This window comes from Hirundo rustica, chromosome 16 (genome assembly GCF_015227805.2).
Source record: "Hirundo rustica isolate bHirRus1 chromosome 16, bHirRus1.pri.v3, whole genome shotgun sequence".
Taxonomy (NCBI): Eukaryota; Metazoa; Chordata; class Aves; order Passeriformes; family Hirundinidae; genus Hirundo; species Hirundo rustica.
The window spans coordinates 7,442,088-7,469,277 of NC_053465.1; the positions used below are offsets into that span (position 1 = coordinate 7,442,088).

General features: G+C 54.2%; 2 protein-coding genes across 4 annotated transcripts; both read left to right on the forward strand.

The window, feature by feature from the left end:
• The first annotated feature begins 1,391 nt into the window (after positions 1 to 1,391).
• On the forward strand, positions 1,392 to 10,775 carry HCK (HCK proto-oncogene, Src family tyrosine kinase). Its single transcript, XM_040079845.1, has 13 exons — positions 1,392 to 1,489; positions 2,884 to 3,013; positions 3,407 to 3,449; positions 3,692 to 3,791; positions 3,911 to 4,009; positions 4,150 to 4,253; positions 4,667 to 4,816; positions 5,119 to 5,271; positions 5,586 to 5,768; positions 6,210 to 6,286; positions 8,620 to 8,773; positions 8,994 to 9,125; positions 9,699 to 10,775. The coding sequence occupies exons 2-13, from the start codon at positions 2,885 to 2,887 to the stop codon at positions 9,899 to 9,901; spliced, it is 1,527 nt and encodes a 508-aa protein (XP_039935779.1). The 5' UTR covers positions 1,392 to 1,489; position 2,884; the 3' UTR covers positions 9,902 to 10,775.
• Positions 10,776 to 11,327: 552 nt separating this feature from the next.
• TM9SF4 (transmembrane 9 superfamily member 4) lies at positions 11,328 to 27,168 on the forward strand. Of its 3 annotated transcripts, XM_040079683.2 has the most exons (19): positions 11,702 to 12,047; positions 15,113 to 15,159; positions 16,526 to 16,639; positions 18,091 to 18,190; positions 18,555 to 18,723; positions 18,803 to 18,932; positions 19,324 to 19,447; positions 20,267 to 20,385; positions 20,496 to 20,607; positions 21,009 to 21,079; positions 21,505 to 21,637; positions 22,116 to 22,197; positions 22,289 to 22,364; positions 22,703 to 22,786; positions 22,969 to 23,144; positions 23,478 to 23,541; positions 24,080 to 24,199; positions 24,704 to 24,793; positions 25,121 to 27,168. In XM_040079683.2, exons 3-19 carry the CDS (start codon positions 16,541 to 16,543, stop codon positions 25,268 to 25,270), a joined length of 1,899 nt encoding a protein of 632 aa, XP_039935617.1. In that variant the 5' UTR covers positions 11,702 to 12,047; positions 15,113 to 15,159; positions 16,526 to 16,540; the 3' UTR covers positions 25,271 to 27,168. The 3 variants fall into 3 exon arrangements, with proteins under 3 accessions (XP_039935615.1, XP_039935617.1, XP_039935616.1); XM_040079681.1 differs by lacking the exons at positions 11,702 to 12,047; positions 15,113 to 15,159 and adding an exon at positions 11,328 to 11,438; XM_040079682.2 differs by lacking the exon at positions 15,113 to 15,159.
• The last annotated feature ends 22 nt before the right edge of the window (positions 27,169 to 27,190 follow it).

Genomic DNA, 27,190 nt, shown 5'->3' on the forward strand with positions numbered 1-27,190 from the left:
TCAGGGTGCAGGGGTTGCTGCGGTGTGGGGGTGAGCTGGGGCAGGGGGCTGCTGGGCTGGGCTGGGCACCTGCCCACTCCAGTGTCACATGGAGGTCACCACCAGTGTCAGGGCGCTGCCGGCTGCTCCTGGGGACCCTCAGAGCAATGGAGGGGGTCAGCAAGAGTGCGCTGGGAGAGGAAAGGGCTGGTGGCCGCAGCCGGGCCGCTGCTGCCTGCGATGCCTGTGCGACTCTCGTCCGGCCGCGGGTGTTTCACAAAAGGAAGTTCCTGCCCGGGGCCCGGCTTCCTGCAGTCCCGCCCTGCAGCCCCTCCGCCGCCGAGGGACTGGGCTGTGCTCCCCGCCGGATCGCCCGATGAGCCGCAGCTGATGTCCCCTGGCCACCGGCCCCGAGCAGACTCCCCCTGGCCGCTGTACCCCATAATCCCACGACTGCTGGCCCTTGGCGGATGGCCCCGAGCCAACATTCCCTGGCCCAACGCCCCTCGGCGGGGACTACGGGACGGCGCTGCAGCCCCAGGGGTTGTGTGGGCAGCAGACTCTGGGGTTACCAGAGCAACTAATTTTTTCTACAAAAAAAATTTACATATGCAAACCCCCACGAGGGGAGGACATCTCGCACCCTGGCTGTTTCCTCTCAACCCAAGCAGCCCGCGGTCAGGGTCACACAGAGCCGCGGGTCCCCTCGATGATGCTGCTTCCATCCCGAATTGTTGTCCCGGGTTGTCCGGGCAATCCAAAAGAAAGACTGGAACACTGCAGGGCTGGCTAGGGCGCTGAGAGGAGCTTCGGCACGGGAATACCAGGGCCAGCAGGGACACCACAAAGCCAGGGATACCCGCATCTCTCTGAGCTGCGCTTCACAAAGCCACTGTGTCCTGGACCCCCTCGTGTCCCGCACCCCACCACGGATGCTCAGGGCTTTCTTTTCTCCTTGCTGGGGACAGAGACCCAGGCTGACGCCGTGTCCTGTGCTCCCCCGTGCCTCCCCACGCCCTCCATGGCCCTGCACCAGGCCAGGAAACATCCTGGGCGCTGCTCTGGCGTGCGGGACCCAAAGCCGTCCGGTGTCCCGGGGCAGCAGACGGACAGACGGACCCTGGCACCCATCGGGGGTCCCTAAGGGCAGTGGGGTCACGCAGGGCTGGGCTGTCCTGACGGGTGCGGTTCGTGGGGGGGGGGTCTCCGCTCCCAGCCCGGCACAGGAGCCACCGGCCGCGCCCACCCCGTCGGAATCGGGGGCGTGATCGTACCGGGAGGGGCGTGGCCGTACCGGGAGGGGCGTGGCCGTACCGGGAGGGGCGTGGCCGGACCGGGAGGGGCGTGGCCGTACCGGGAGGGGCGTGGCCGTACCGGGAGGGGCGTGGCCGGACCGGGCAGGCGGCGGGAGAGCAGCCGGGCAGAGCGGAGCGGCGGTGGCATCTGGGTTTCGCGACGAGGACTGTGAGCAGGACCGGCGACAGGGACGTGCCCCAGGACGGCAGCGAAGGTGAGAACTCCGGGATCGGAACCGTGCGCGGAGCCCCGCAGCCAGTCCCGGGCAGCCCGGGGGTTCCGACCCGCGCCGGGCCGGCGGCGCTCAGAGCGGCGGACCCTGGGGGACCGGGATGAGGCGATGGCCGGGAGTCTCACGGGTCCCGGTGCAGCCCCGGCTGGGCAGTGTATCCCCGACGAGGGGGGACCCTGCCGGTGGCTTTGCAGCGGCTGTCGGGGACCGAAGGCACGGGGCAGCAAAAGGGCAGGGACCTGCGGGCAGCTTTGCTCCGGGAACGAAGGGCACCCTCATCCAACCTGGTCCTCATGGCTGGGGGCACCGCGTGAGCCCTGGGATCGGGCTGTCCAGGGTGGGACGCATCAGGAATGCCGGTGGGAATGACCCTTGGACCGCCCGGGGTGTTTGTGCTTTGTAGGGCTGGATGCGCTGAGCCGGTGTGGGGCAGGAACAGCAAATACGTGAGGTGATGTGTGAGCCACCACGTCTGGGTTTAAGCTGGGCGCCACGTGGGTTTGCCGGGATGGATCTGGCACAGTCCCCACCCGTGCTCAGGGTGTCCCCAGTGAGGGTGATGAGCTGTCGTGACTGCCACCGCTGCTGCTCTGCCCTCGGGAGCAAGGCTGATCCAGGCTTTGGGAAGCAGGGAAAGGCAAGGAGCGGCCACGGGGTGCCGTGGAGGTGACAGAGATGTTCCTCAAGAGCTGTGCTGTGCACATCGAGGGTTCAGCCCTGAGCTTCCTCCTTCCCTGTCACCACCATCACCTTCTCCTTTCTCTGCACCCAGGTCTCCCTGGCCGAGGGAAGTACATTTGCAAGCAGTTTACTACTCCTGCTGCTTCCTCCAGATTTTTTCCCACTAAGTTTCTTGGGGTGCTGGGGAAAGTTGAGCATTTGTCTTTGCTCTGGACTGGCAGTTTGGGGCAGCTCCCACCAGCAGAGAGCAGGGGAGCACGGTGTGGAGTGGTGACCTGTGGTGACGGGGTGGCCACGGGCACCAGGAGTGCTGTGTGCCCAAACTGCAGCAAAGCTCACCACAATCAGGGTCCCTCTTTGCAGAAGATGCTGAGTGTGACTCTCTGCTGCCATGGTGCCCAGTGCCTGCACCCTGTCCTGCATCCCAGAAAGGCTGGGAAGCTGCTCCATGGCTGCTGCTGTTGTCTCCCCAAACTTCTCCTCCTATGACATCTCCAGGAGATCCCTTTTCCTCTGGTGTGTCACTGGGCACCTCAGTACCCTGAAGCTGTGGGAGGAGCAAAGCTTTCTCTGCCACTGGCTGGACACTGGGGCCCTGTGCTGGGTGGGAGCTGATGGGAACTGGGCTGGACTGGGGCTGGAGCGGGGCTTTCACCTCTGTCGCAATCGCCTCACTTCCCCTTCCTTGGCTGCAGCATGGGTTGTGTGAGGTCAAAGGAAGCTGGTGTACAAGAGAAGATGATAAAAACCGATCCTGACCCTGATCCTGGCCCCACCATCCAGCAGGGTCACTATGTGAGGGACCCCACCGCCACCAACAAGAGGGTAAGGGATGAGGGATTTCAGGGCTGAGCTGTCACAGAGGGCTCAGCCCCTCTCCTCAGCAGTGCTACCAGCACTGAGAGTGGAGCCAGCTGAGGGCACTGGCAGTGCCCATGCACCGGGGCAGGGGCTTGGCAATGGGGTGGGAGCCCAGGACACACTGGGACAAAGCACGGAGCAGACCTGATGGGAATTATGGAGAAAGAGAGAGAAAAAGGAAGGTGTTGGGAGGGAGTGGAGATGCTGCTGCTGTTGGGGTTGTTGTGTCAGGTGGTGCTGGTGCTGCCCCTCGGGTGCTCTCCTGCTCCTGCCAATGCTGTTGGGGCCAAGACCCCCCATGGGAAATGAGCCTCTGCCACCTGTGATGTCACTCTGTGGTTTTGTTGCACTTTCCAGAGCAATAATGTGCCCAGCATGGCTGTGCCCCTGCCCGAGGATGGTAGGTACAAGGGGGCTGCCAGTGGGTGCAGGGGGTTGGAGCATGTGGGGGCAGCCTCTGACCTAGGGGTGAACACTGCCTGTCCTGGTGGGATGGGAGCTCTGGGCTCCCCTGAAGGGCCAGAGCTGACACGATGAAGATGGAGGTGCTGGGTACTCTGGGGGTCCTGGCCAATGTCCTGGAGTGGCTGGGCACCCCATCCCAGCATGGGGAGGGGTGCCCAGGGAGCTCCCTCGCTGCAGGCTTGGGGGACACCGTGGTGCTGGCACTCTACGACTACGAGGCGATGAACGCTGGGGACCTCAGCTTCCAGAAGGGGGAGAAGATGACGGTCCTGGAGAAGTAAGTGCTGCTGGCAGACCCCCATCCAGGGTCTCCTGCTGGCTTGTGTGGCCCTGGTGGGAGCTGCTGGTGCCCAGGTCCAGGTGCCAGGAGCCAACCCAATGCCACTTCTGTCACAGGTCAGGGGAATGGTGGCAAGCACGGTCGCTGGTGACAGGATGTGAAGGCTTCATCCCCAGCAACTACGTTGCCCAAGCCAACTCGCTGGAGACAGAAGAGTGAGTCCATCCCTGTGTGCCAGATCCTGGCCCCATGCTGTCCCACACCTCCCCACTGCTGCTGTCCCACCCCTGCCTCACGTCCTGCCCCCAGCCCTGCCCCACACCAGCATTCCTTGGTTCATTTGGTTCTGCTGCAGGTGGTTTTTCAAGGACGTCAGCCGGAAGGATGCGGAGCGGCAGCTCCTCGGCCCCGGGAACATGATTGGGTCCTTCATGATAAGGGACAGTGAGACAACGAAAGGTGCGGAGGGGTGTCCACAGCACAGTGGTGGGGAGCAGCTGCCCTAAGGGCTTCCCTCATCCACCTTTGCCTGGAAGAGGAGCTCCCTCCCCAGCCCTGGGGATCTGCTGTGCTGCAGGGAGGGACTGGGGGGCCCGTGCTCTTGCTGGAAGTGCCCCTGCAGTAGCCCGTGGTGCTGCCACCCGTCCGAACCCCACGGCACAGATAGGGGCATGTGTCCCTTTGAGGCTGCTTTGGGTGTTTGGGGTGCAGGCGTAGCTGGCCTGGGGCTGAAGGGGTGGTGGCAGCACAGTGGGATGGGCGCTGCTGGCTCTGCTGGGCGATGGCTCCGTGCACGCCAGGAGCACCGGGATGGCCAGGTGCAGCAGGAGTGTGCTCCCGTGGGAGGTGCCAGCTCGCCCCTCCCTGCCCAGGCTCTTACTCGCTCTCGGTGCGGGACGCGGACGAGCTGCGGGGCGGGGCAGTGAAGCATTACAAGATCCGGACTCTGGACAGCGGTGGCTTCTACATCTCCGCACGAAACAGCTTCAACACGCTGCAGGAGCTGGTCCAGCACTACAAGGGTGAGCCCTGGGGTGCCCGGCCCCCCTTCCCAAATGGGGCTTTGCCCCCGAGCCAAGCGGCCGGGCAGCTGGGGGTGTGCAGAGGCTGAGGGGCTCCTGCCCATCACCCCTGGGCTCCTGCTGTGGCTCTGACTGCAGCATGCAGTGACTTCCAGACCTTCCCCTATTGCCATGGCTGGGCTGCCAGCTGTTACCACTGTGGTACTGCTGTCCCTGAACACCCCCGGTGGCCAGAACTCCCCCTTGAAGCACAGTGCGGCCGGTGAGACAGGCTGGCTGATGGCCCTGGATGCTCCCCTCAGGTCAGAGTGACGGGCTGTGCCAGAAGCTCACCTACCCCTGCCGTGTACCCAAACCACAGAAGCCCTGGGAGAAGGATGCCTGGGAGATCCCTCGAGAGTCACTGAGTCTGGAGAGGAAGCTGGGAGCTGGGCAGTTCGGCGAAGTGTGGATGGGTGAGAGTGAGGGGGAGGCGGCTGGGAGGACGATGAGGGTGATGGTGAAGGAGGAAGGGTGAGGGATGTGAGAGAAGGTGGAGGGATGGTGGGGTGGAAAAGACATGGGAGGGAGTAACCTGAGGGAGAGAAGCAGGGGGAGGTTACCCTGCCTTAATGCAGGGGCTGCTTGGGGCTTGGCATGTGGGGACATCCCTGGGCTGTGTGTGGTCTCCAACCTTCCCACAGCAGCTCCGTCTGCAGGACTGGGACTTTGGCTCCGAAGCCCAGTGCTCCCAGGGCAGTGGGGGAATGATCTGTTGTGCCACCCCCAGCTACCTACAACAAGCACACCAAGGTGGCGGTGAAGACGATGAAGCCGGGCAGCATGTCCGTGGAAGCCTTCCTGGAGGAGGCAAACCTGATGAAGACCCTGCAGCACGACAAGCTGGTGAAGCTGCACGCAGTGGTCACCAGGGAGGAGCCCATCTTCATCATCACGGAATTCATGGAGAAAGGTGCAATCCGCATCCCTGAGTGACGTCTGTGGGCCAGGCAGAGTGGCAGCACTCGGGTTCCCTGGGATGGTGCAGGATCAATCCCTTCCACATCCCCAGGCTCGGCTGTGGGCTCTGCACCAGCTTCCAGGACCCTGGGAGCAGTTCTGGCTCCTGACACAGCTTGTCAGTGCTCTGGGACAGGGTGCTGGGAGCAGGGATGTGGTGACAGCACTGGGAGCCAAGGGATGCCTAGGAGGGGGCAGATGAACACGAGCATTCCGCAAGGAGGAAGCCTGCAGAGGTGCTCCCTCCTCGGCCCTATCCATGGGAGTGGGATGGGGATCAAGTGTGTTCCAGAGTCCCCTTGTCCTGCTTGGCTCCTTGGGACCCTGTGCCACTCTAAGGGTGGGTGCAGGCTCCAGCTAAACCATGAGCCCTGGCACCTTTCCCTGTCTGCAGGGAGCTTGCTGGATTTCCTGAAGAGCGATGAGGGGAACAAGCTGCCGCTCCCAAAGCTGATCGACTTCTCTGCCCAGGTGAGGACGGAGCAGACCTTCCCCAGCTCCGAGTGCCCCTTGTTGCCCTGAAAAGGGTGAGTGAGGAGCCTGGGAACTTTCCTGGGGCTCATGCAGGGCCAGCCAGAAGCCTGGTCTGAACAGTGCTGGGGGTGCAGTGAGGTTTTCCTGTGTGCAGCCACTGCCTGCTCACCATCCCCATCCCGCTGACCTCGCAGGAGCAGGGGTGTGTGAAAGGAGAAGTGGCAGCTTCCCCCTCACCACACCGATATCTGCAGCAGTCAGCCAGCCCACCTGCACCCGAGCAGTGCACAGCAGAGCTGCACAGATCCTGGAGAGGACTGGCTATTGACTTCTATGTCTGCCATGGTTCCTGCAGCCCTCACAGCGCACGGGGCCACTGTGCTTTGTGGAGAAAGTGGGGATGAGGATGGAGCTTGTTTCCACAGCTCACATTTGCACAGTCCCTCCTCTGGGACGTGCCGATGCTGGTTGGTGTGGCCCAACCAAGCCCAGGGCAATGTTATCAATTTCTCTAATTGATACCTATTGATACTGGTAACTATAATTGCTAATTTGCTGCTGCTGCGACAGTTACCTGCAAACCTTACCTGAAACTTGGCCAAAGCCCCACAAACCCAGCATGGCCACGCACCCACCCCATCCCCAGCACTGCTTCAGGACAGTGCTGCGGTGGTGCGAAGGCCTGTGGGTTTAACAGGAGCCCTGCAGCGTGGCCCTGTGTGCTCCCAATGCCTGAGAGGCTGAGTGAGGCACGATTCCCAGTCTCCTGGAGGGAGCATAGTGGGCTGTTGCCCCGGGGGAATGCCTGTGGGAGGGCTGTGGTTCAATAAAGTCACCAGAGGGCTGTCACGGGCAAGGGAAGGCAGCTGGAGAGGCAGGAGGACTCAGCGGTAATTATTTCAGGGATATTTTCAGGAGCTGATTTTGAGTACAGCGGAATGGGCTGTTAAACACCTCACTCCATGTGCAACCATTTGCACAACCACCGGGTCCCTGCTGCTTCTCCAGTGCTCCTGGGTGAGGACTGAACCCAGGGACCCTTTGTGCTGAGCTCAAATATTTCATAGAGGCACCTGAGCAATAGGAAAGCCAGGATGGGAGCCCAGACCCTGTGGGCTTAGACCAGGTCACTGTGATCAGCTGTGCACTCCTGCACACCATCTGTTCTCAGCAAGCTGACTTGTGCCAACCCCAGCTCAGCCCATGGCTCCGAGGGGCTGCTCGGAGAAGCTCTGGGGAGCAAAGGCTGAAGGGCTGTCAGGGGCAGGCAGCAGCCTGGCCTTTGTGCTGGGGCTGAGTCACTGCGGGCAGAAATGCATCTGTGGTCATGGAAATGTGGTCATTCCGCTCTTGCGCTGCCTGGTTACTTCTGTATTTCGCGGGGAGAGCTCTGTGAGAGCTGCACCTCACGCAGGCCAGCTTGTGTGGGTGTGATAAGGATGGGAGGGCCGCCCCTCTGGCTGCTGCAGCCCCTTTGCATGCTGGATTCTGGTCACATCCAGGCATGGGGTAACTGTACAGTTTTGGGGTTTGGTTGTGAACACCAGGTCACCTCTGCCCGGTCAGGGCTGAGACCTGCACACACAGCACTGAGTGCAGAGACTACAGAATTTAGAGTGGTGAGGGGGGATTGTCAGGGGCCCTCACAGCCATCCTGTCCACAGGCAGAGGTGACTTTTCAGAAACTAGTCTGGAAAAACTCAGGCATCTTCCCCTGTGCTCTTCTGCCCCAGCTAAGGAAGCTCTGGAATGCTGACCTTCGCTGCAGCAATTACAGGGAGCCATGGGTGTATTTGGAGACTGCACTCACATCTTCCCTGAGCAGAGAATTATTTGCTCCTCCTCCACATGCTCATGGCTGTGGATGAAGCAGTTACACCTTGCCCTGCAAACACTCACAGACACTCTCTGGTGATCGCGTGAGCTCCTCAGCTGTCAGTTCTTACAGCTTTTCTCACACGGCAGCTTAAAGATGTCATGTCGGGATGGTCACCCAAACCCCAACCTCTTCTGCAAGGGATTCCCTGCTTGGAGAGCAGTTTCCATGCAGGAAAGCTACAGAATGGTTTGGGTTGGAAGGAACCTTGAAGCTCATCTCATTCCAACTCCTTGCCATGGGCAGGGACATTTTCCACTAGACCAGGTTGCTCCAAGCCCTGTCCAGCCTCACCTTGAACACTTCCAGGGATGGGACAGCCACCTCCTGCTGTGGCTCAGCCTCCTTTCACCTCTTTCTGAATGCTGGCCAGAAGCAGTTGACTTCTTTGGTGCTGAGGGCGTGTGTGTTATTTCAAGCAGCCTCTTTGCATTTCCTTGTTCCCCTGTGGCAGATTGCAGAAGGAATGGCTTTTATTGAGAAGAGGAACTACATCCACAGAGACCTGAGAGCCGCCAACATCCTGGTGTCTGCAGTGCTGGTGTGCAAGATTGCCGACTTTGGGCTGGCCAGGGTCATCGAGGACACCGAGTACACAGCCCGGGAAGGTGCGGGGGGTGAAAGACTGGGGAGGTTTCTTTAGAGCCACTTGCCACCATGGTGGTGCCGACCCCAGGAGGGATGTGCTGGGTACACGGGCAGAGGGAAACTCCTCTCATTTGCATCACTTCACTTGTTCCTCTTCTGTTTCTTGTTCCCCGTATTTCACCACCCATTTCTCAGCAGCTGGGGTTGAGCTCATGTTTCCCACTGGATCTCTTTGTCCAGGTGCCAAGTTTCCCATTAAATGGACTGCACCAGAAGCCATCAACTATGGATCTTTCACTATAAAATCTGATGTCTGGTCCTTTGGGATCCTCCTGACTGAGATCGTTACCTACGGACGCATCCCCTACCCAGGTAAGGAGGTGAAATGCCTCCCCTAATCTGGTTCCAAAAGACACATTCCACCTTCCGGGCCCCATGCATGTGACCTGAGCTTCTCCAGCCCCATGGGAAAACCCTGTAAATCCTTATCATTAGGGACCATCCTGTATTTTATACTAATAATTATTTTGGTCCCTTTATTAATGGGAAATGACCCTGTAAATGCTACCATACCACGAAGGATCTGGGGTGGCACAAAGGGCTGTTCTGAGGAGCAGCTCTGTCCCCACACTGACCTGTTTTCATTGGAAGCAATGGCTTGTCACAGACTTGGCATATAAGAGACTTTAATCTATACAGAGTGATTATAAACCCCATCTGACCTGGGGCACAAAACTCCATCCTACAATAATCCAGCATCTCCTTTTCCCACATGTTTCCCTGACCAGAAACAGCAGTTCCCCCTTCCTAGCCCCTCTAATCACTTTTTCCTTCCTGGAGACATTGCCCAATGGGAGAGAAATCTTGGGTTTGGGGATTTCATGACTTTTAAAGAAACCAATGATAAACCAGGTGATGTCCACCTGTCCCACCCTGTTTTCCCAGGGATGTCAAGCATGGAGGTGATCAGGGCGCTGGAGCGTGGATACCGGATGCCCCGCACTGATAACTGCCCCGAGGAGCTGTACGACGTCATGATGAGGTGCTGGAAGATCAAACCCGAGGATCGTCCCACTTTTGAGTACATACAGAGTGTTTTGGAGGATTTCTTCACTGCGACAGAGAGCCAGTACCAGCAGCAGCCGTAGCACGGGTGCTTGGGGCAGGCACTGCCAGCTCTTCCCTGTCCCACCTGCGCCCTGCTGCTCCTGCCAGCCTGCCGAGGAGCCACAGCCTTGCTGGGGGGGCTGGGCTGGAGGAAGCACAGGAGGAAGCGCGTGATGGAGGGAGAAGAGACGTGGCCAGACCTTGTGCCTTTCCCAGGAGTGTCCGCAGGGCAGCGGCTCCAGGAAGTGCTGGCTGGACAGCGGATGCCCAGACCCCAGGGGGATGGACAGGGCTAGGGCCAGGCTTGCTTTTGCTGCAAGTCAAAACCCATATCAGTATTTTTTTAACCCTTCTGAGATCCTGTCACATCGTTCTGCAGAAGTAGACGCTTTAGCGTGCTGGCCTTGGCGAAATGCCATGCAGTGCCTGTGCTCCCTGTGTGATTGATCCCAGAGGATTCCCACGGGGCAGTGCAGCCCCCGGGTTCACCATCAGCACAGGACCCTGACATGGATGTCAAGTGCCACAGACACGTGTCCTCTTCTCTCCCTCCTGGGTTTCCTTCCCCAGTATTTTCATGGCAGAGTGCAGGTGTCGTGAGGCTGTGCCGCAGGGGCAGATGGACACAGACGGCGCTTTTCCAGGCCATCCCTGCACGGATCCCGCTCCACTTGCCTTGGGAGGAACCTCTGGAGCCCAAAGCCATGGCAAAAGGAGCCCTCCCCCCACTGGCAAAGCTCACAGGCAGGATTTGTTGTCTGTTGGGGCATTTGCAGTGTCAGCAAGAGCCAGGTGCTCCCTGCACACTCACTTTATGTTATTGTTTATTTTTAGTATGTCATGAGGTTATTTGGGGAAAAGGAGTAAACTATCTATTTTTTTAATACAGCCGTGTACCTCTTCCCGCAGGGAGATTAGGGCCTGTGACTCTCTTTTTGATACCAAGAGGCAAACGCCGTCGCTTCTGCTTTGGGATCTTTATTTTGTAATCAATAAAATATTTGTCAACCTTTCCTCTCCTGGCCGTTCCCGCTGCTCCGCAGCCCGGTCGGGGGAGACGCGGATAGGGCAAAGCTGTAGCCCGGAGCCCGCAGCGCCCCTCGGAGCGGGGGGCTCCAGAGCCGGGCAGACCCGCAGTGCCCCCTGAGCAGGCCCCGAGCCGGCCCGCCCGGGTGGCACCGGAGGAACCGGGAGGTTCGGAACGCTCCGAGCGCCTCCGGCCCCACGGCGTCAGCGCCCTCACCAAACATGGCGGCCGCAGCGTCGTGCCCGCTCCCCGCGCAAAACGCGCTGCCCTCAGCAAAAATGGCGGTGCGGACCGCCCCTTCCCCGGACGGCTTCGCGGGGCCGAAGACCCGCTAGGGACCGGAGCGGAGATCCCCGCCCCACCCCGCCCGGCAGGAGGGCTGGGCTGACCGGGGGTTGAGCCGGGCCCGGGCCCGGCAGCGCGGCCGCCCGGAGCGGCCCTGCCCGGCCGCCGCGGTCGCCATGGCGATCGGCCCTGCAGCCAACCGCGCGCCGCTTCCGGTGACGTCAGAGCCGACACGTGGATCCAAGATGGCGGCGTCGGCGGCGATGGTGAGTGCGGCGGGGCCCGGCGCGGCCCCGCGTCCCGCCCGCTGACCCCGGCACGGCCCGGCGGCGGCCCCGGCGCGGGGCTCTCTGCGGGGGCTCCGGTCCGCCCTGCACCGCGCTAGGAGGGATGAGGGCCCGGCCTCTGGCCGGAGGAGGCTCCCCGGTCCCGCCCGGGGCCTTGCAGCTGCCCCGCGTTTCCCGGCGGTGTCACCTGTGGAGGGCACCGCTCGGGCCGCCGCTCGGTGCCCAGGGGCCCAGCGGGTTCCTGTCCCGCCTGCCCCTCTGCCCCGCGCTCCCTGGGCAGCAAAGTTGGGCTCCCTTTCTGTAGTTCACGGCGTTGTCCAGGCAGGAGCGGCCAGGCGGGGGGCTCGGAGCGGGGTGGGTTGTAGGGAGCACCGGCAGTTCCTTTTGTCTTCCCTTCCGAGGTGTCAGCCTGAGCCCGGTGCTGGTGCCGAGCTCGGAGTCTGTTGCTCCGTATGTGGTTTTCACAAATGTTTGGTGGTGGTTGTCGGGTCCACGTTTGAGCAGCTGCTTCACCTTCCCGCGTCCCAGCATACCTGTTATTATTATTGAATTATTCCTTGAATCCTCGGAGAACTGAAGGTGTTCCTGGTGAGCATCAGTGCTACCTGATAGGGGAGAAAACAAGATGCTGAGACATTTGTTATCTGCCTTGAAGTCTTGTAGGAGTAAAACGGATTTCCTCCTTGCTTTCATAGGATATTTTTGTGACAATGCAGGAATAGCGGCATGGATAAAGGATGTGTGCTGATACAAAGGTCGCTGCTGTCTGGGCTTTGAGGTGACTCACAGAGTGACTGGGAGGGGATTGGGAGAGCCGAGGTTTTCTTTTAATTTGCTTTAAGCATCTTCACACCCTGCTGGCTTTCCCCCAGACAGGGAGGAGGGAGTGCTCAGCTGGCTTTGAGAGCTGGGGATGTTCCTACTGGGAATTTCCTCCTGGCTCCCTGTTGTGTGAAGGGCAGAGAAGGCTGCCAGTAGCTCTCCTGGTGTCAGAGGAGCTCTGAAGTCAATGTGAATGCAGCACTTCGTTTCCTTCTGATGGGCCCTCAGCGGCCCCCCCAGTGCAGGGTGAGCAGGGCAGGGACGGAGTGAAGATGAATTTATACAAACAGTTGTCAGGATCATCCAAGGAAGCAGCCCTTGGAAAAGGGAACTAGTGTCAGGGTGCCATTAGCACTGTTCTGTCCTGCTAATGTGCCTGGGGCAGAATGAAGGTTACATGTGTGAGAGAGCTTGTTGGATTTTTTCTCTCCCACAGAGTAGTGAGTTGTGGCTTTCCTCCCTTTCTGTCATCAAATTAAAAAAAGTTTCAGTAAGTGAAATGGAATAGGAGAGCTGTGTGGATGCATTTGGACAAGTGGCTCTGCACAGGTCGTTTTCCCTGCTTTTCTTCAAAGCTGTCCTTGAAAGTTAACAGCTCTTGATTATGGCTCTTTGATGTCCCTCTTGCCCTTATCTGCAAAAAAGACATGGGACAATTTGTGATATCCATCACTGTCGCTTCCTACTTCCTTTTTGTCTCTTTGAACACGTACTGTGTTCTGTTCTTCAGTTCCTATGTGGACTGTGAAATTCTTAAGATATAAACCAGCCCTGGTACAGCACCAGCTCAATTCAGATGCTTGAGGTTGCTGCTGCATGTGGGTTTCTTCAAGTTGTTGGCAGTAACCTGGGCAGGGGTGTCTGGGTGCACATGGCCAGGCCATGGAGCCTCTGGATCACGTTGGAGCAGTTGCAGAGTGCCCCAGGGAACAGCTGCTGTTTCCCCTTTCCCTTAAATAAATGCTGGAGTTCAGACTCTGGCAGTGGTAGCTGGAGGAACCACGAGCCCTGGGGCGGGGCAAGTGTGGTAATAACTGAATGTTTTAGGGCCTCTTCAGGCTGGGTCAGACTGGGATTTCGAGAACAAGTCCTCTGTTTTGGCAGCGTGGTTTGTGAACCTTCTGTGAATTCACAGAAAATGGCAACGTTGTAAGTCTTTCTGAACGGGATAAACCTGGGATTGTCTGCAAACCCCAAGACTAGTGATAAATATCCAGAAGGGCCATCTTGGAGAGGGTTTGTGTGAGCTTTTGATCTGAGAGGCAGGAATGGGTAATTGTGCTTCTGCAGTTGCTTCTTTTATTTAGATCATATTCTCCTAAGAAGAGGTGTCTCTGCATGTCTGCATATAGGAAAATAATCAGGCTTAAGCAATCTGAACTGTTTTTGCCTACTTGCAGCTGGGTTTTTCTAAGTCTGGGGTTGTGCATATTTGTTGTGCTACTTGTTGCACCATTACACGATCTCCTGGCACCTGAGATGCAAGATTGTAATTTGAAGGGGGTTTGTGCATGTTTTTGAAATGTAAATAATTGGAAGAGGCTGTGAAGCTGTGTGTCCTGTTTGCTGGAAGCCTGGGCCTTGCTGGGGCTCTGTGACTGAACCAAAACAGAGCTCCCTCCTGGAAGTTCTGACCTGGCATAGGAGAGAACTCAGCTTGCAGGCATCCCCCATGTGAGATGATCACCTGGCCAGGCCCATGAGTTACACAGGTGTTTTGGGTGGTGTCCATGTTGCCATTTTTAAGCTGCTGCCTTTGTTTGGAGAAGATGAAGCACATTTGTCAGTACAAGAGCAAAGGTCCTGATGAGAAAGGCACCTGGCTTCAGCTTCCCTGTGCTCTGCCACCTCAGGAACATGCACTGGGCATTTCCTTCATATTTCACTTCCAAAGATTCCCCCACTTGTTGCATAGCAGCTTCCCCATTCCTTGGTACCAAGTGTTTTTTTCCTGGCAAGGTTTTACAGAGTTGCCCTCTTGTCTTTCCTGTTGCCTGGTGCTGCCTGAGTCATCATCATCTGTATGCAAAGACAGCGGTATTTCTGCCAAAATTGTCATCAGAAATTTCATCTTCTGCATGCTCATGTGTCTCCTGTGTGTCTGCCAAAGTTCTGTCCTGGTCTTGTCACCTCCCAGCCCGCTGGGGCACTGGTGGCAGTGGTGTGGTTTTGGTTTTTCAGTAACATTGTGTAGGTCTGTCACTTCAGTGACCCCGTAAGGTCTGCAGGTTGCTGCCTGCTCTGGAGTGTGGGGTGGGACAAGAGTGCAGATTCCTTCCAGTGCTTCCCCTCTCCGGGATACCTTTTGCTACCCTGTGGAGAGCCACTGAGCACTCCCTTTAAAGACTGGAAAGGCAAAATTTAGTGTAGCACAGAAAATAAGCCCCATGTTGCCTCAAGGCAGATCAGTATTGAAGGTTAGGCAGTTTTAACAAGAGTGTTTCCAAGCTGGAGCTTTATGCCTGCTCCAAGTGTATTTGGCTGTGCTTAGAATAGATCTGAAAGCAAAAAAAGATCACAGAATCAAAGAATGATTTGGGTTGGCAGGATCCTTAAAGCTCATCTCATTCCACCCCACTGCCATGGGCAGGGACACCTTCCACCGTCCCAGGTTACTCCAAACTCCATCCAACCTGGCCTTGAACAATTCCAGGGATGGGGCAGCCACAGCTTCTTTGGACAGCCTGTGCCAATGCCTCACCATCCTCACAGGGAAGAATTTCTTCCTAACATACAATCTAACCCTGTTCTGTCAGTTAAAAGCTGTTCCCCCTTGTCCCGTACTTGACGGTCTTGTAAACAGTCTCTCTCAATTTTTCTTGTACCTTCAGGTTCTGGAAGGCCACATGTATCTGATGATTCAGTATTCATATTTTCTGTAGGTTCCTAGCATTTGCATATTAAATACATTTTAGACTTTCAACTCCCTGATTTTTATTTTATTTTTTTTCCCCCATCTTGCTCAGTTTCACTAATTCTGGATGCTCTGGTTGGCCTGCACAGGTGTCTGGGCCAAACATACTTTCCTTGCCTTAGAACGAGACAGGAGAAAGGTGATGAAGAAGAAGAAGGGGAGTGAGTGCAATAAATACAATTTTAATTTTTTATTTTTTTTTTTAATTTCCCCTCTCCCAACCTGAGGAAGGGTCCCCATGACAGAGCTGCTGTTTGTCCACAGCTGGCCTGTGGAGTGTTCCCTCTGGTGCTGTCAGCCTGACTGATGGTGCTGAGGACACACAGGGACAGTGGGGATTTCATTTCTTACATCTGCAGCATTAGCTCAAGAGTTGTCCCAAACCAAAGCAGGTTTTGTGTGGTTTTCCAGTGGTGCCATACACACAGGGAGTTCAGGAGAAGGGACTGAAGCTAGCAGTACTGTGAGATTATACCAGAGCTGATATCCTAATCCAGGCAAGCTGCTCCTGCCTAATGCTCTTTAAAGCTTGCTTTTTGTTTCACAGCCTTGCTGCCCATGCTCAAGCTGGGTTACCTGAGGTAATGGGAGGGGCTGAGGAGGCAGCAAGGTGTGGTAAATAAAGAGTTTGCTGTGGCTCTGTTAGGGTCTGGGTTCTCCTGGAGCCCCCACAGAGCTGACTGAGCCTTTCAGCCTGATTTCTCATCCTGCTTCCTAAAAAAGGGACAGAAAGGTTTTTGCCATGTTGCTGAGCTGTGTTGTGGCCTGGAGGGGTGAGGAGAGCAGAGAGGAGCAGGAGGGAGTGGTGATGTGTCCTGTGTCCGTCCCTTTCGGTGCAGTTGCTGGTGTCACACCTGACTCCGCAGTACCTGCTCTTCTGCAGGTCACAGCCTGTGAGCATCCATCTGTGATCAGCTCCAGGGCAGCTGCTGCTCTGCAGAGCTGACACATCCAGTGCCAGGCCTACAGCCCTCTTCTCTACTGATCGATGGAGTATTCTGACACAGGGAGCTCACTGGGGGTGAGCAGAAAAGTAAAGTAATGGCCTGCTTGATGCCTCATGATGCTGATAAAAATGGCATTTTTCTTGTGGTTGAGCAAAGCCAAAGTTTTCCTAATTGCAGATGAAGAGGCAGAGACGCACTGAGTGGAAAGTGACTTGGTGAGGGTCACAAAACAAAGCCAAGAACAGCTTTTGTGAATTTAATTTTGTTTAATCATTTCACTGCGCATCCTTTCTAATGTCTAGGATGAGCATTTCCAGTGTTGATGCCACCTCTGATACTGTTCCAGTGTTTCTGTTGCATTTTACTGTTCCTTCTCTTTGCAGGAAAGGCTGAGATATATGCTGGGCCTGCTGTTGTTGCTACACAGCACAGACTCGTTCTACGTACCCGGGGTGGCTCCCATCAACTTCCACCGCAATGATCCCGTAGAAATAAAGGTAGGATAAACTCAATGCTGTTAGTCCGTTTGGTTTGGGGTTTTTTTGTCTTTTGGGTTTTTTCTTTTTTATACCATAGCAGCTAAAAGGGGCTGGAAAATTAAATTTGGGGATCCCAATGCTAAAATTTTGGGTTCAGATATTTCCTGTTTCAGAACATTTGCGTCCCGACAGGATTCCTGTTCTTGCCCCAATCTCTTCTATGAAATTCCTTTAGCAGGTGCACTAAAGTCCTCAAGATGTTGCTCTGTTTGGGAAAAGGGTCCTTTTCTCACTGTGGCTTTGAAGTGAATTTAATTTCTCCAGCATTATGCTGACTCCTAAGTGCTTACACAGAGTGTGCCTTTGGGTGGAAGGTGAATGGTGGAATAAGGTCTGAATCATCTCTTCTCCATACCTAGTTTGCTTATATTGTGCCTTTAGGGAAATCCATGAGAAGCTCTTCCCGAGTGGAGGTGTTTGTCCTTGAGCATTGCAGCTCTTTCAGCCCAGCTTTGCTGAGAGCTGTTCCTGTGCAGGGCTGGTGGTACTCAATGACAGAGCTGCTGCACCTATCCATGAGGAAACCAGGCTTTGCTTTCAGACATCAGTGATTTATAGCCCATTTCATTTATTTTTCTGAAGCTGTGGCCTCTGTCTCAGCAAATCCAGCACCCTCGGGGCTGCTGAGGCTGGCTGCTCCCACGTGAAGCACGGCACAGTTTTCTCTTTGGCCACAAACTGCCAGACATAGGCTATTTTTAAGCAAATGAGACTTGCCTGTGGCTACAGTAAGCTTCCCAGAAGAAGAGGGTTTTGGAATGGCTGTTCTCGAAGGGATTTCAGGAGCCAAATGCTTCCTCAAGTGCTTAGGCAAGTCAGTGTGTTTGCCAGCACTCTTCCAATAAACAAGCTTGGCTGCGTTACAAAACACTCTGTTTTTCGGAGCAACTGTGGTCTTGGCTGTTGTGGTATGTCTCTGCACTTCCCTTGTACCCTGTGATTTGTGGAAGCTCTCCAGGAATGTTTGTGGTTGGTCACCTTGTCTTCCCAGACTGATGGCTCTCTGGCTTTCCTTGCAGAGATTAAAATTGCTGAACTCTTCATAGCACAGGAGGCCAGACCTCTAGGTCCAGTGGGATATGAATTTTTGGTTGAGGAAATCTTGTATGAAATGTGACTCTTGAATCTCTTTTGAGCTCTTTGTTGTTTCTTAGGATTCCACTGAGACATAAATTTGTGAACCCACCATGTTTTGTTCTCTGTGTTTCTCTGTGAATGAATTGCTGCTGGAAGTCTCAGGAACATCTGTCTCTTACTATTTTTATTATAAGTAGTAGTAGTAGTATCTTCTGGAAGTGAGCTTTATGGAAGGTGTCTAGAAGTAAGCATCAGTTTCTGGGTGATGCTGAGAGGACAGGAAATTATCTGAAGTTTTTTCCCTGGGGACAATCCTTCCATTCTTCCTGCAGGCTGTGAAGCTGACGAGCTCCCGAACCCAGCTGCCATACGAGTACTACTCACTGCCCTTCTGCCAGCCCAGCAAGATCACGTACAAGGCTGAGAACCTCGGTGTGTACCTGTCAGACGGTGTGGGGAGGTGTTTACAGGGGTAAAAGCAATTGCAAGTGTCACTTCTGCTGAGCTGAGAGAACCTGCTTCTTCCAATTCACTGTGTGCTGGCTGTCTGCAAACAGCAGTGTCTGTGTGTTGGACAGAGGGAGTGCTTCTCCTGAAGGAGAGCGTGTAACCTGCTTCATAAGCAGTGCTCGATACTTCCAACAAATTAGCAGTGCTGACTTGCAATCTTATCCTTGCACCTGGGGTAGCAAAGGAGCCTTGCTGTGGTGCCTCCAGCTGCACAGTGCCTGGCAGCAGGATCAGCAGCAGGAAGCCTGGCAGTCTCCAACCCTGCCCATGTTTTCCTGTTTTCCAGGTGAGGTTCTCCGAGGGGACCGAATTGTAAATACGCCTTTCCAGGTTTCCATGAATGTGGAGAAGAAATGTGAAGTTCTGTGCAACTTACCCAACAAGCCAGTCACTCTGACAGTGGAGCAGAGCAAGCTGATGGCCGAGCGCATCAGGGAGGATTACTACGTCCACCTGTGAGTCACCTCGAGCATGGGTTTGTGTCAGGGGGAATTCAGTGCTGTGCACAAATTTGATCTGAAATCTGTTTTTCAGCATTGCTGATAACCTCCCTGTGGCAACACGGCTGGAGTTTTATTCCAATCGTGAGGAAGAGGAGAAGAAGAAGGAGAAGGATGTGCAGTTCGAGCATGGATATAGGCTTGGGTTTATGGACGGTAACAAGGTAGAGAATGGAGGTGCTGTGTGAGGGTGCCTGGAAATCGGGGTGTCTGTTACAGGTCTGCCAGAGAGTATCAGAATTGGGAATGCAACCAAAAGGTTTTATTAATAATGGAAATTTGAGAGAGAGGTCTCTTGTGGGCAGAAGCGGGTGGGTGCTGGAAAGCTGGGAAAGCCAGGAGTCCTTGCTTTTAGTCACTGTGTAACTTTGGACAGGCTCAGGCAGTGGTTTCCCCTCAGGAGAGCAAAGGCACTGTGCCCCCAAGATTGGCTGATCTCTGGTGATGGAGTCTTTAATTTCTCCTCACTGAAGCTGTTTTCTGCAGTTATTGTTTCTCAGCTTTGCCTCTTCTTCCTATGGGGTGCTGATGCTTTATTTTATGTTGCTGTTTCAGTTCTACCTGCACAACCACCTCTCCTTCATCCTTTACTACCACAGAGAGGATGTGGAGGAGAGCCAGGAGCACACCTACAGGGTGGTGCGCTTTGAGGTGATTCCCCAAAGCATTAAACTAGAAGGTAAGAGACTTGAGGAGGGGAGCAAGGGGGAAGAGTCTCCTGTATGGACAAAAGTTGGATGCCACTGATGTATCAGGGTGCCAACTGTTGCTTCACAGGGCACAGAAATGAGTCTAAATTACAAGAATAATAAACCACTTTGTTATTAAGGAAGTACCAACAGTAGAGACGTATCCATGAATTGCAATCCATGAAAATCAATTCCTGTAAAAAGATCTGAGTCTGAGGTTTTGGGGTTGGAATTTTTTTGCACTGTGTCATCTGTTATGAGGCATGTCTGGCATTCTAGCTCTTGCTGTGGCACAGATCTCCCTGACTGGGACACTCTGTGCTGGTTCAGGGATACACAGGACATTTGGAACTGTTCTGGGGGACTGAAATTTAAAAATAATGGTATGGGGAAAACACTCCTACCTCAGTGAGCCCAATGGAAAAGGGTGTCTAGAAAGGCAGTTGCTCATGGTGTGGATCACCCCGTGCAGCTCCCCTCTGGTAGGGCAGGCAGTGCTGCAGAGGTCTTGTTCCTCACTGTATCATGTGGAATAAAAGATTTGTTCATGGTCTAGATCCTTGGCTTCAGAACCTCTGGCTTTTATCCTTCCAGTTAAGGAGAGCCCTGTGCATAGCTTTCCTGAAAGTTTGTTAATGGTGCTCCAGTGCTGGTCAGGAGAATAGTTTTGCAAACTGCAGAGCAGGTGAGCAAGGGGCGAGTGCTTCCCCACCTGGAATTACTGCAGCCCAGTGCCCTCAGGGTGATGTTCCATGGGAGAGGTGGTGTCTGAGGGAAGGGCTCACTGTGAGCTGTGCTTTCCCTTACAGACTTGAAGGCTGATGAGAAGAGCATGTGCACCCTGCCTGAAGCCACGGGCTCTGCCCCTCAGGAAATAGATCCTACTAAAGAGAACCAGTTGCTCTTCACCTACTCTGTGCACTGGGAGGTGAGGCAGTACTGGGGACTTGGCTGGCAGCAATGCTCCAGGTGTGTCACTGGAGTAGTGGAAGACATTGGGAATGTGCTGGTGTGAGGAGAACTCTCCTGTTCTTTCAGGAAAGTGACATTAAGTGGGCTTCCCGCTGGGACACCTACCTGACCATGAGTGACGTGCAGATCCACTGGTTTTCTATCATTAACTCGGTTGTGGTTGTCTTTTTCCTTTCAGGTGAGTGGATGTGTGGGGAGAGGAAGGCTTTACCATTATCTGCAGGGAGTTCTCTTTAAGCCTTAGCTGCAGGTGGCTTGAGGATGTGGCCACATCTGAACCTGGTCAGAAGGAGCAGGAAACCAATTTAAAGTCTCCCAGTTCCTACAGTCCCGTGGGGTCAGACAGTTACCAGCCTTTCTCTTACTGGGGTCACTGAGGGAGTAAAAAAACCCACAAGAAAGCCACAGTGCCCCATTTCTGCTGGAATACTGCCTTCCCTGCTTCTTGGGGACTTGCTTCTGTCTTTGCTGATGACTCAAGGCCTCCTCTCCCAGCCAGAACAGTGTGCTGGTAGTTGCACAGCATGAGAGCAGCACAACCACATTGGAGCCTCCGAGCTAAACTCTGCTTGTTTTCAGGGATTCTCAGCATGATCATCATCCGGACTCTGAGGAAGGACATTGCCAACTACAACAAAGAAGATGACATTGTATGTGTTTGTTCCTCCAGCTGGATTAGAGGGAGGGAAGCACAGGCCAGGAGGGATCCAGTGTGCAGATTTGGGTGTATTGCCTCTTCCCTTGCCCCTGTTTTCCTTTGAGCCCTGGCCATGGGAGGGGCAGTTGTGTTGTGCTCTCACACACCTTTTTCTGCCCGAACAATCACATACCAATTCAGATGTCTTCAGACCTAAGCAGTGACTGAGACAGCTCTGTAAATGTGTGCCTTGGCACTGAGAATTCAGGTCTCAGCTGTTTTTAGCCCAAGAGGAAAGAAGTTTCTTGGCTAGAGTGGTAAAATTCAGTAGAAAAACTGGATCCGGGGTACTTAACCTCTTAGGCTGGCTGTGGTGTGACCTTAATTTCCACTGGCATGTCACATTGAAATAACCTCGCTTTTCTGTTGTTGCTGTAGGAAGATACCATGGAGGAATCTGGGTGGAAACTTGTGCATGGAGATGTCTTCAGGCCTCCACAGTACCCTATGATCCTCAGCTCTCTCCTGGGTTCTGGAATTCAGCTCTTCTGTATGATCCTGATTGTCATCTGTAAGTGGCACATGTTGCATGGGATGGCTGTAACATGAACGATGCTTGAGGATGTTTGACTTCACCCTGTGCTCACCTTAGCTGGAGTGAGGCCCTTGAAGCTGCTTCCTGTTGCCATCAGCCTGGGCTGGGCACTGGATGACATTGCCCAGCTGAAGGCAGCTTTGTGTGATTGTATTTCCTCTGCCAAGCTGATAGTGGGCCAGGAGACTTTTGCACAGGTGTGCCTTGCGTGCTGAGCTGCACCTGCTCCCATCCCTGGGGAAGCTGAGGCTGAAGCATGATCTGTACCCGAGATCAGAGCTGTGCCTTCCTCTCTGGCCGGTGCTGGAGGCTGTGGATGCATTATGCTGTGAAGGAAATCGGGCCTGTGCAGAGGTTGCAGACAGCCGTGGGCTGCAGATGGGACAGACTCCTGTCCTCCAGCTGCTGCAGCACATCCCTCAGAGCTGCTCTCCTTGTCCTGTTCCCTCTGCAGTTGTTGCTATGCTGGGGATGCTGTCGCCTTCGAGCCGGGGCGCGCTGATGACAACTGCGTGCTTCCTCTTCATGTTCATGGGGTAGGTGCCTCCATGGCTTCCCCTCCGTGCTGTCCTGCCTCTCCTCACCAACAACAGCTCATTTTTGTTGTCTTGGCTTGTCTCTGTCCAGGGTTTTTGGTGGATTCTTTGCTGGCCGCCTATACCGGACTCTGAAAGGCCATCGGTGGAAGAAGGGAGCTTTTTGTGTGAGTCTTGAATGTTCTGTGCTGTTTATCCAGGTTTGCTGATGGCAAGATCTGTGGATAAGGTCCACACATTTGTGATGGCTGGACACAGTCTGGCTGTGCTGCACATTTGCTGTGGGTTGAGTCCTTGTAGCTGTACAGAAAAGGCACCACCAGAGCACATACTAGAGCAAAGAGGATTGTCCAAGATCTTTCCTGCAGCCCAGCTCCATGTCCTTGTGCTGTAGCAAAAGGGGCACTTCCTCCACGTGTGCCTTGTAGTAGGAATGGACTCATTCCACAGGAACGTCTGGCTGATGAGTCAGGTGCTCTCTCTTACACTGTGGTTCCTCTTGCAGACAGCAACCCTGTACCCAGGCGTCGTCTTTGGCATCTGCTTTGTCCTCAACTGCTTCATCTGGGGGAAACACTCCTCTGGTGCGGTAGGTGCCACCCTCAGCCTGGGTCCTGCTGGGTGGGATGGGGTCACTGGGCTGACAGGGACTCACTTGGCTTCCCAGACCTTTCCAAGTGGGTGACTGGAGGGTTGGCTTGGCCGATGACATCAGTTCCCAGGGCAGGAGAGCTGTCAGCCTCACTTCTGTGGCTCTTGGTGTGATTCCAGGTGCCTTTCCCTACCATGGTGGCCTTGCTCTGCATGTGGTTTGGGATCTCCTTGCCCTTGGTCTACCTGGGTTACTACTTTGGATTTCGCAAGCAGCCGTATGACAATCCTGTACGGACAAATCAGATTCCCAGGCAGATCCCGGAGCAGAGGTGGTATATGAACAAATTTGTGGGGTGAGTGATGAGTGTCTGGGATATATGGTGAGTTAAGCCCCCTCCTCTCTATCCCCTTGGGTTGCTGAGTGTCTCCTCCTGCTGCTCTCTGGACATGGACAGATGGCAAGGTCGGGTTCCTTGAGACCACATTGATAATTTGGATGTGGTATGAGGGGTACTTGTAACCATGGCACATGCTCAACAGTGGGAGCAGCTGTGCCATTGCCTGTGAAATTTAGCAATCTTGAAATGTAGAGCTTTTCTGTGGCATTTTCTGTTTGGTTACAAGGAATTTTTAATGTCCAGACAGTTTTATTTTGCTGCTTTATGGTTTTTGTTTCTGCTCTGTAGGATCCTCATGGCTGGTATTCTGCCTTTTGGAGCCATGTTCATCGAGCTGTTCTTCATTTTCAGTGTAAGCATTTAACCCACTTTCCCCCTCAGCAGGGTTCCTTTCATGCCAAAGCTTTTGAAAGGGAGGGGGCTTCCACTGGAGCAGTCTCCTGTTCCTGTATTCTCTGAAGGGGGTAGCTGGTTTCTTCCAGGCCATTCAGTAGTTTCCAGAGAGAGCTATTGGACTCCTGGTGGTTTGAAGGATTGTGATAAAGACAAAATTTACTGTAACATTACATTAAAGAGGGGTCCTGGTCTTGAGACAGTCACTGTTCCACTGCTACCCATTTTTCACCTTGTATGGATGGAGAAGAATTTACTGTTCCATTGCTTGGGAGATGCAGGGGAATGAATAAGCTACCTCAGAGCTGCCCTTGTGCACCTTTTTGCAACCTGAATCCTCTGAAGTGACATTGTGAAATGCATTAGATCTGTGGTTTCATCTAGGTGAGGCTGAGGGGCTCCTCATTTTCTCCTGGCTGGCTGCCAGAAGCTAGTCCCACATTCAGTGATTGATCACAGTAACATGGAAACAAATTCCTGTTGTGTGTTTATTTCAGGCAATCTGGGAGAACCAGTTCTATTACCTTTTTGGCTTCCTCTTCCTGGTGTTTATAATTCTGGTGGTATCCTGCTCCCAGATCAGCATTGTCATGGTTTATTTCCAGCTCTGTGCTGAGGTGAGATTTCCATGTTTGTAATTTGGGTAGCTGAGGGTTTTGCTCCTGGAAAAACACAGATCACATTATTGCTGCTCAGCAAAGATTAGTGTGGCCAAGCTGCACAGGTGTGATTGTCCCCAATGTCTCTTCATTCTAAAGGGAATTAAAGCTCCTTGATTATCTCTTAAGCTGGGAACTGTGGTTTCATACCAGGAATTTTGCTGGGCACAGGGTGTTCTGAGCTGTTCCCAAACTGTTCCATTCCATCCACATACAAAACAAAACGCAGGGCCAAAGGTGAGCCATGTCCTTGAGCAGCAGGTGCTTTGAGCCTGTCAGCATCACATCTCTTGGTTTGGAAACACTTCTGCGACAAAAGAAGTGCCCCAGTCCCAAATTGTGGATTTCCTTTGAAGGAAGATGGGTGGTGTTCTCCCTGTCCTGGAATGGTCAGAGCTTCCCTGAGGCAGTGCCTGGGGAGAAGAAGGTCAGGGGGATGATGAGGCTCTTTAATCCTGTCAGGATTACCGCTGGTGGTGGAGGACCTTCCTGGTGTCCGGAGGATCTGCCTTCTACGTGCTGATCTACGCTGTCTTCTACTTTGTGAACAAGGTATTCCTCCTGGGTGGAAGTGCTGTGGTTTTGGGGGTGACTATGCGATTTGGGACGGGAAATGCTGGGCCTGCTGAGTCCCAGTGTGCCCATGCCAGCCCAAGGCAGTGCTGACAGCCCTTCAAACAGGACAGAGGGCTGTGCCCAGGGACTTGTGCAGAGCAATATTCCTCAGCCCCACCTCAAAGAGGATTTCCCTCCAGCTGGACAAAAATGAAAATTTTCCTCCCTTTGTCAGAGCTCCCTTTGCAGAGGGCACTGGTTGGTTTCTCACCTCTCTGTGTTATTTTGCTGATTTTTTTTTTTTTTTCACCCTCTCTGTTTCAGCTGGATATTGTTGAGTTCATTCCCTCCTTACTCTACTTTGGCTACACTGCCCTCATGGTCCTGTCCTTCTGGCTCCTGACGGGCACCATTGGCTTCTACGCAGCCTACATGTTCGTGAGAAAGATCTACGCCGCCGTGAAAATCGACTGAAGCTGGAATCCCCCAGCAGGAATCACACGCCTCCGAACACGTGTCCTCCCGGGAGGGACAGGGACATCTTCTCCCAGCTCTTTTTAAGGAAACAAAAATCCAGTGGGAGAGTCACAAGAGAAATAATTAACTCCTCGATTTGGAATGTAACTTTGGCACAGTGTACATGGATTCTGGGCTACTTCTGCGGGGAAAGGGGGTCTGTAGATACCTTACATTTTAACTTTATTATCCTGTTCCATATTCGAGGGAGTTTTTTAGCAGAGAAATATCCCTCTGTATAAGTAAACCCCCTTTTTGCTAATCCATCCTTTTTTTTATGTTGATGATGAACGGATTTGAGACAGCAGTGGAAACACTTGTGAAAACGTTTTCTTCCAGCCCCTGGGGTGCTCTAGGATTCAGGGAGACTCTTCAGACAAGTATCAGACTGGGTTTTTCTCCTGCCTTCGTGTCTGCACAGAAGAGGGAGCTTGACTGTGGCAGAATAACCGGAGCCTAAAGGCTCACCCAGCGGGAGTCCGGCGCACTCCGATCACCGAAGTCCCGGCTTCGGCTTGTTTACAATTTGCTGGAGGTGCCATTCAGAGCCTGGGAAGTGCAATTTCACCCTGAGAGAGCTTGAGCAACCTTTGGCATCGCTTCTCCCTCCCTCGCTCCCTCCAGCCTCGGACAGCACAGGCCGCTGTGGGAGGGTGGGATTGCCTCTCCTTCAGAAGGCAGGACAAAACGTCCTGGTGGAAGTGACATGGTTGTGCTGGAATACAGGACTGGAAGGATGTGTGAGGTAACTACAAGAGTTTGTTCTGTCAATAGCTCTGCTCTGGATGAGTGAGGAAATCGGGGCAGGCTCCTTCCTGGGAATGCCGCTGGGATCCTGCAGAGCCTGCAGGCGATGGCTGCAGTGCTGTTAGTGCCAAGTGATCTGAGGCAGTGCTGGGCCTGAGCTGCCCCAGGGCTGTGCTGAAGGGGCTGGCACAGGCAGGTGGCCCCGTGAGCTGTCCCGTGGCTGGGAGCGGGGCTCTCTCGCTGGCCCTGTGTTCTGGCTGCCCTTGCTGCTCTCTCCTCCTCCTCTGAAATTCTCTACCTCCAGGGAACAGGAAAAGTGTACACCCCATAGCTGTATTTTGTTCTTCTCCACAAAAAACAGTCCAAGCTCTCCTGGATAGCTGACATGGGCTCTTTTCCCATGGCTTGATGCCTGAATCAGCCCGTGGGAAGCTCTTTTTGAAAGAGGGTAAAGTTGGGTTGTGGGTTGTTTTTTTGGTTTGTTTTGTATTTTGGTCACTTCAGTGATGTTTATCAGTAAAAAGGTTCCACATTGCAGTGCAGGCTCCCTCCATCCCCAGACTCACTGGATTCAGCCAAGACTACAGAGGAGAGGGTTTTTTTTTAGTGAGATCTATGATATGTTTCCTTGGAGTAAGGTCTTCCAATGACCAGCTGCCAGAGGTCACATCATTCCAACCCAAAACTGTCCAAAAGCCCTTCTTGCTCCCAGGGAGGGCTTTGGGGCCTTTTTAAGCCCCAACTGCCATGAGTTTCCACCAGATCCATGCAAGGGCCTGTGTCCCTGCCCATCAGCCCTGCCCATCATGCCAAAGTCTAATCAGCCAGGAATCACGGATGGAAAAAGGGAGGAGGGAATGTGAGAGTCAGCTGTGCTGTCGAGTCCTGTGTCAGTTCTGATTTGAGGTCCCCCTCTGAGATTTTCGTTGATTTTTTTTTTTTTTTTTTTTTTTTTCTTTCTCTCTTCTGCCCCTGCCCCAGTGGAGAGGCTCAGCCAGCATTGATTTCTCTCCCTTCCCTGAAGTGTTTTCTCTGTATTCTTTGTAATTTTTAATTAATGTATGTATTCTTTGTGTCCTATTGTAAATAAATCTGCCATTGTCCTGTCATCCTGTTCTCTTGGGTTCTCCT

What these genes read in the sequence shown, in the direction of transcription:
- HCK (XM_040079845.1), top strand. Translation starts at nt 2,885, where the DNA reads ATGGGTTGTGTGAGGTCAAAGGAAGCTGGTGTACAAGAGAAGATGATA. An exon ending in AACTCGCTGGAGACAGAAGA is followed by an intron (nt 4,010 to 4,149) that starts GTGAGTCCATCC and finishes GTTCTGCTGCAG; the next exon opens with GTGGTTTTTCAAGGACGTCA. An exon ending in TGATCGACTTCTCTGCCCAG is followed by an intron (nt 6,287 to 8,619) that starts GTGAGGACGGAG and finishes CCCCTGTGGCAG; the next exon opens with ATTGCAGAAGGAATGGCTTT.
- TM9SF4 (XM_040079681.1), top strand. Translation starts at nt 11,349, where the DNA reads ATGGCGATCGGCCCTGCAGCCAACCGCGCGCCGCTTCCGGTGACGTCA. An exon ending in CCTACTCTGTGCACTGGGAG is followed by an intron (nt 20,386 to 20,495) that starts GTGAGGCAGTAC and finishes CTGTTCTTTCAG; the next exon opens with GAAAGTGACATTAAGTGGGC. An exon ending in GGAAGAAGGGAGCTTTTTGT is followed by an intron (nt 22,365 to 22,702) that starts GTGAGTCTTGAA and finishes TTCCTCTTGCAG; the next exon opens with ACAGCAACCCTGTACCCAGG.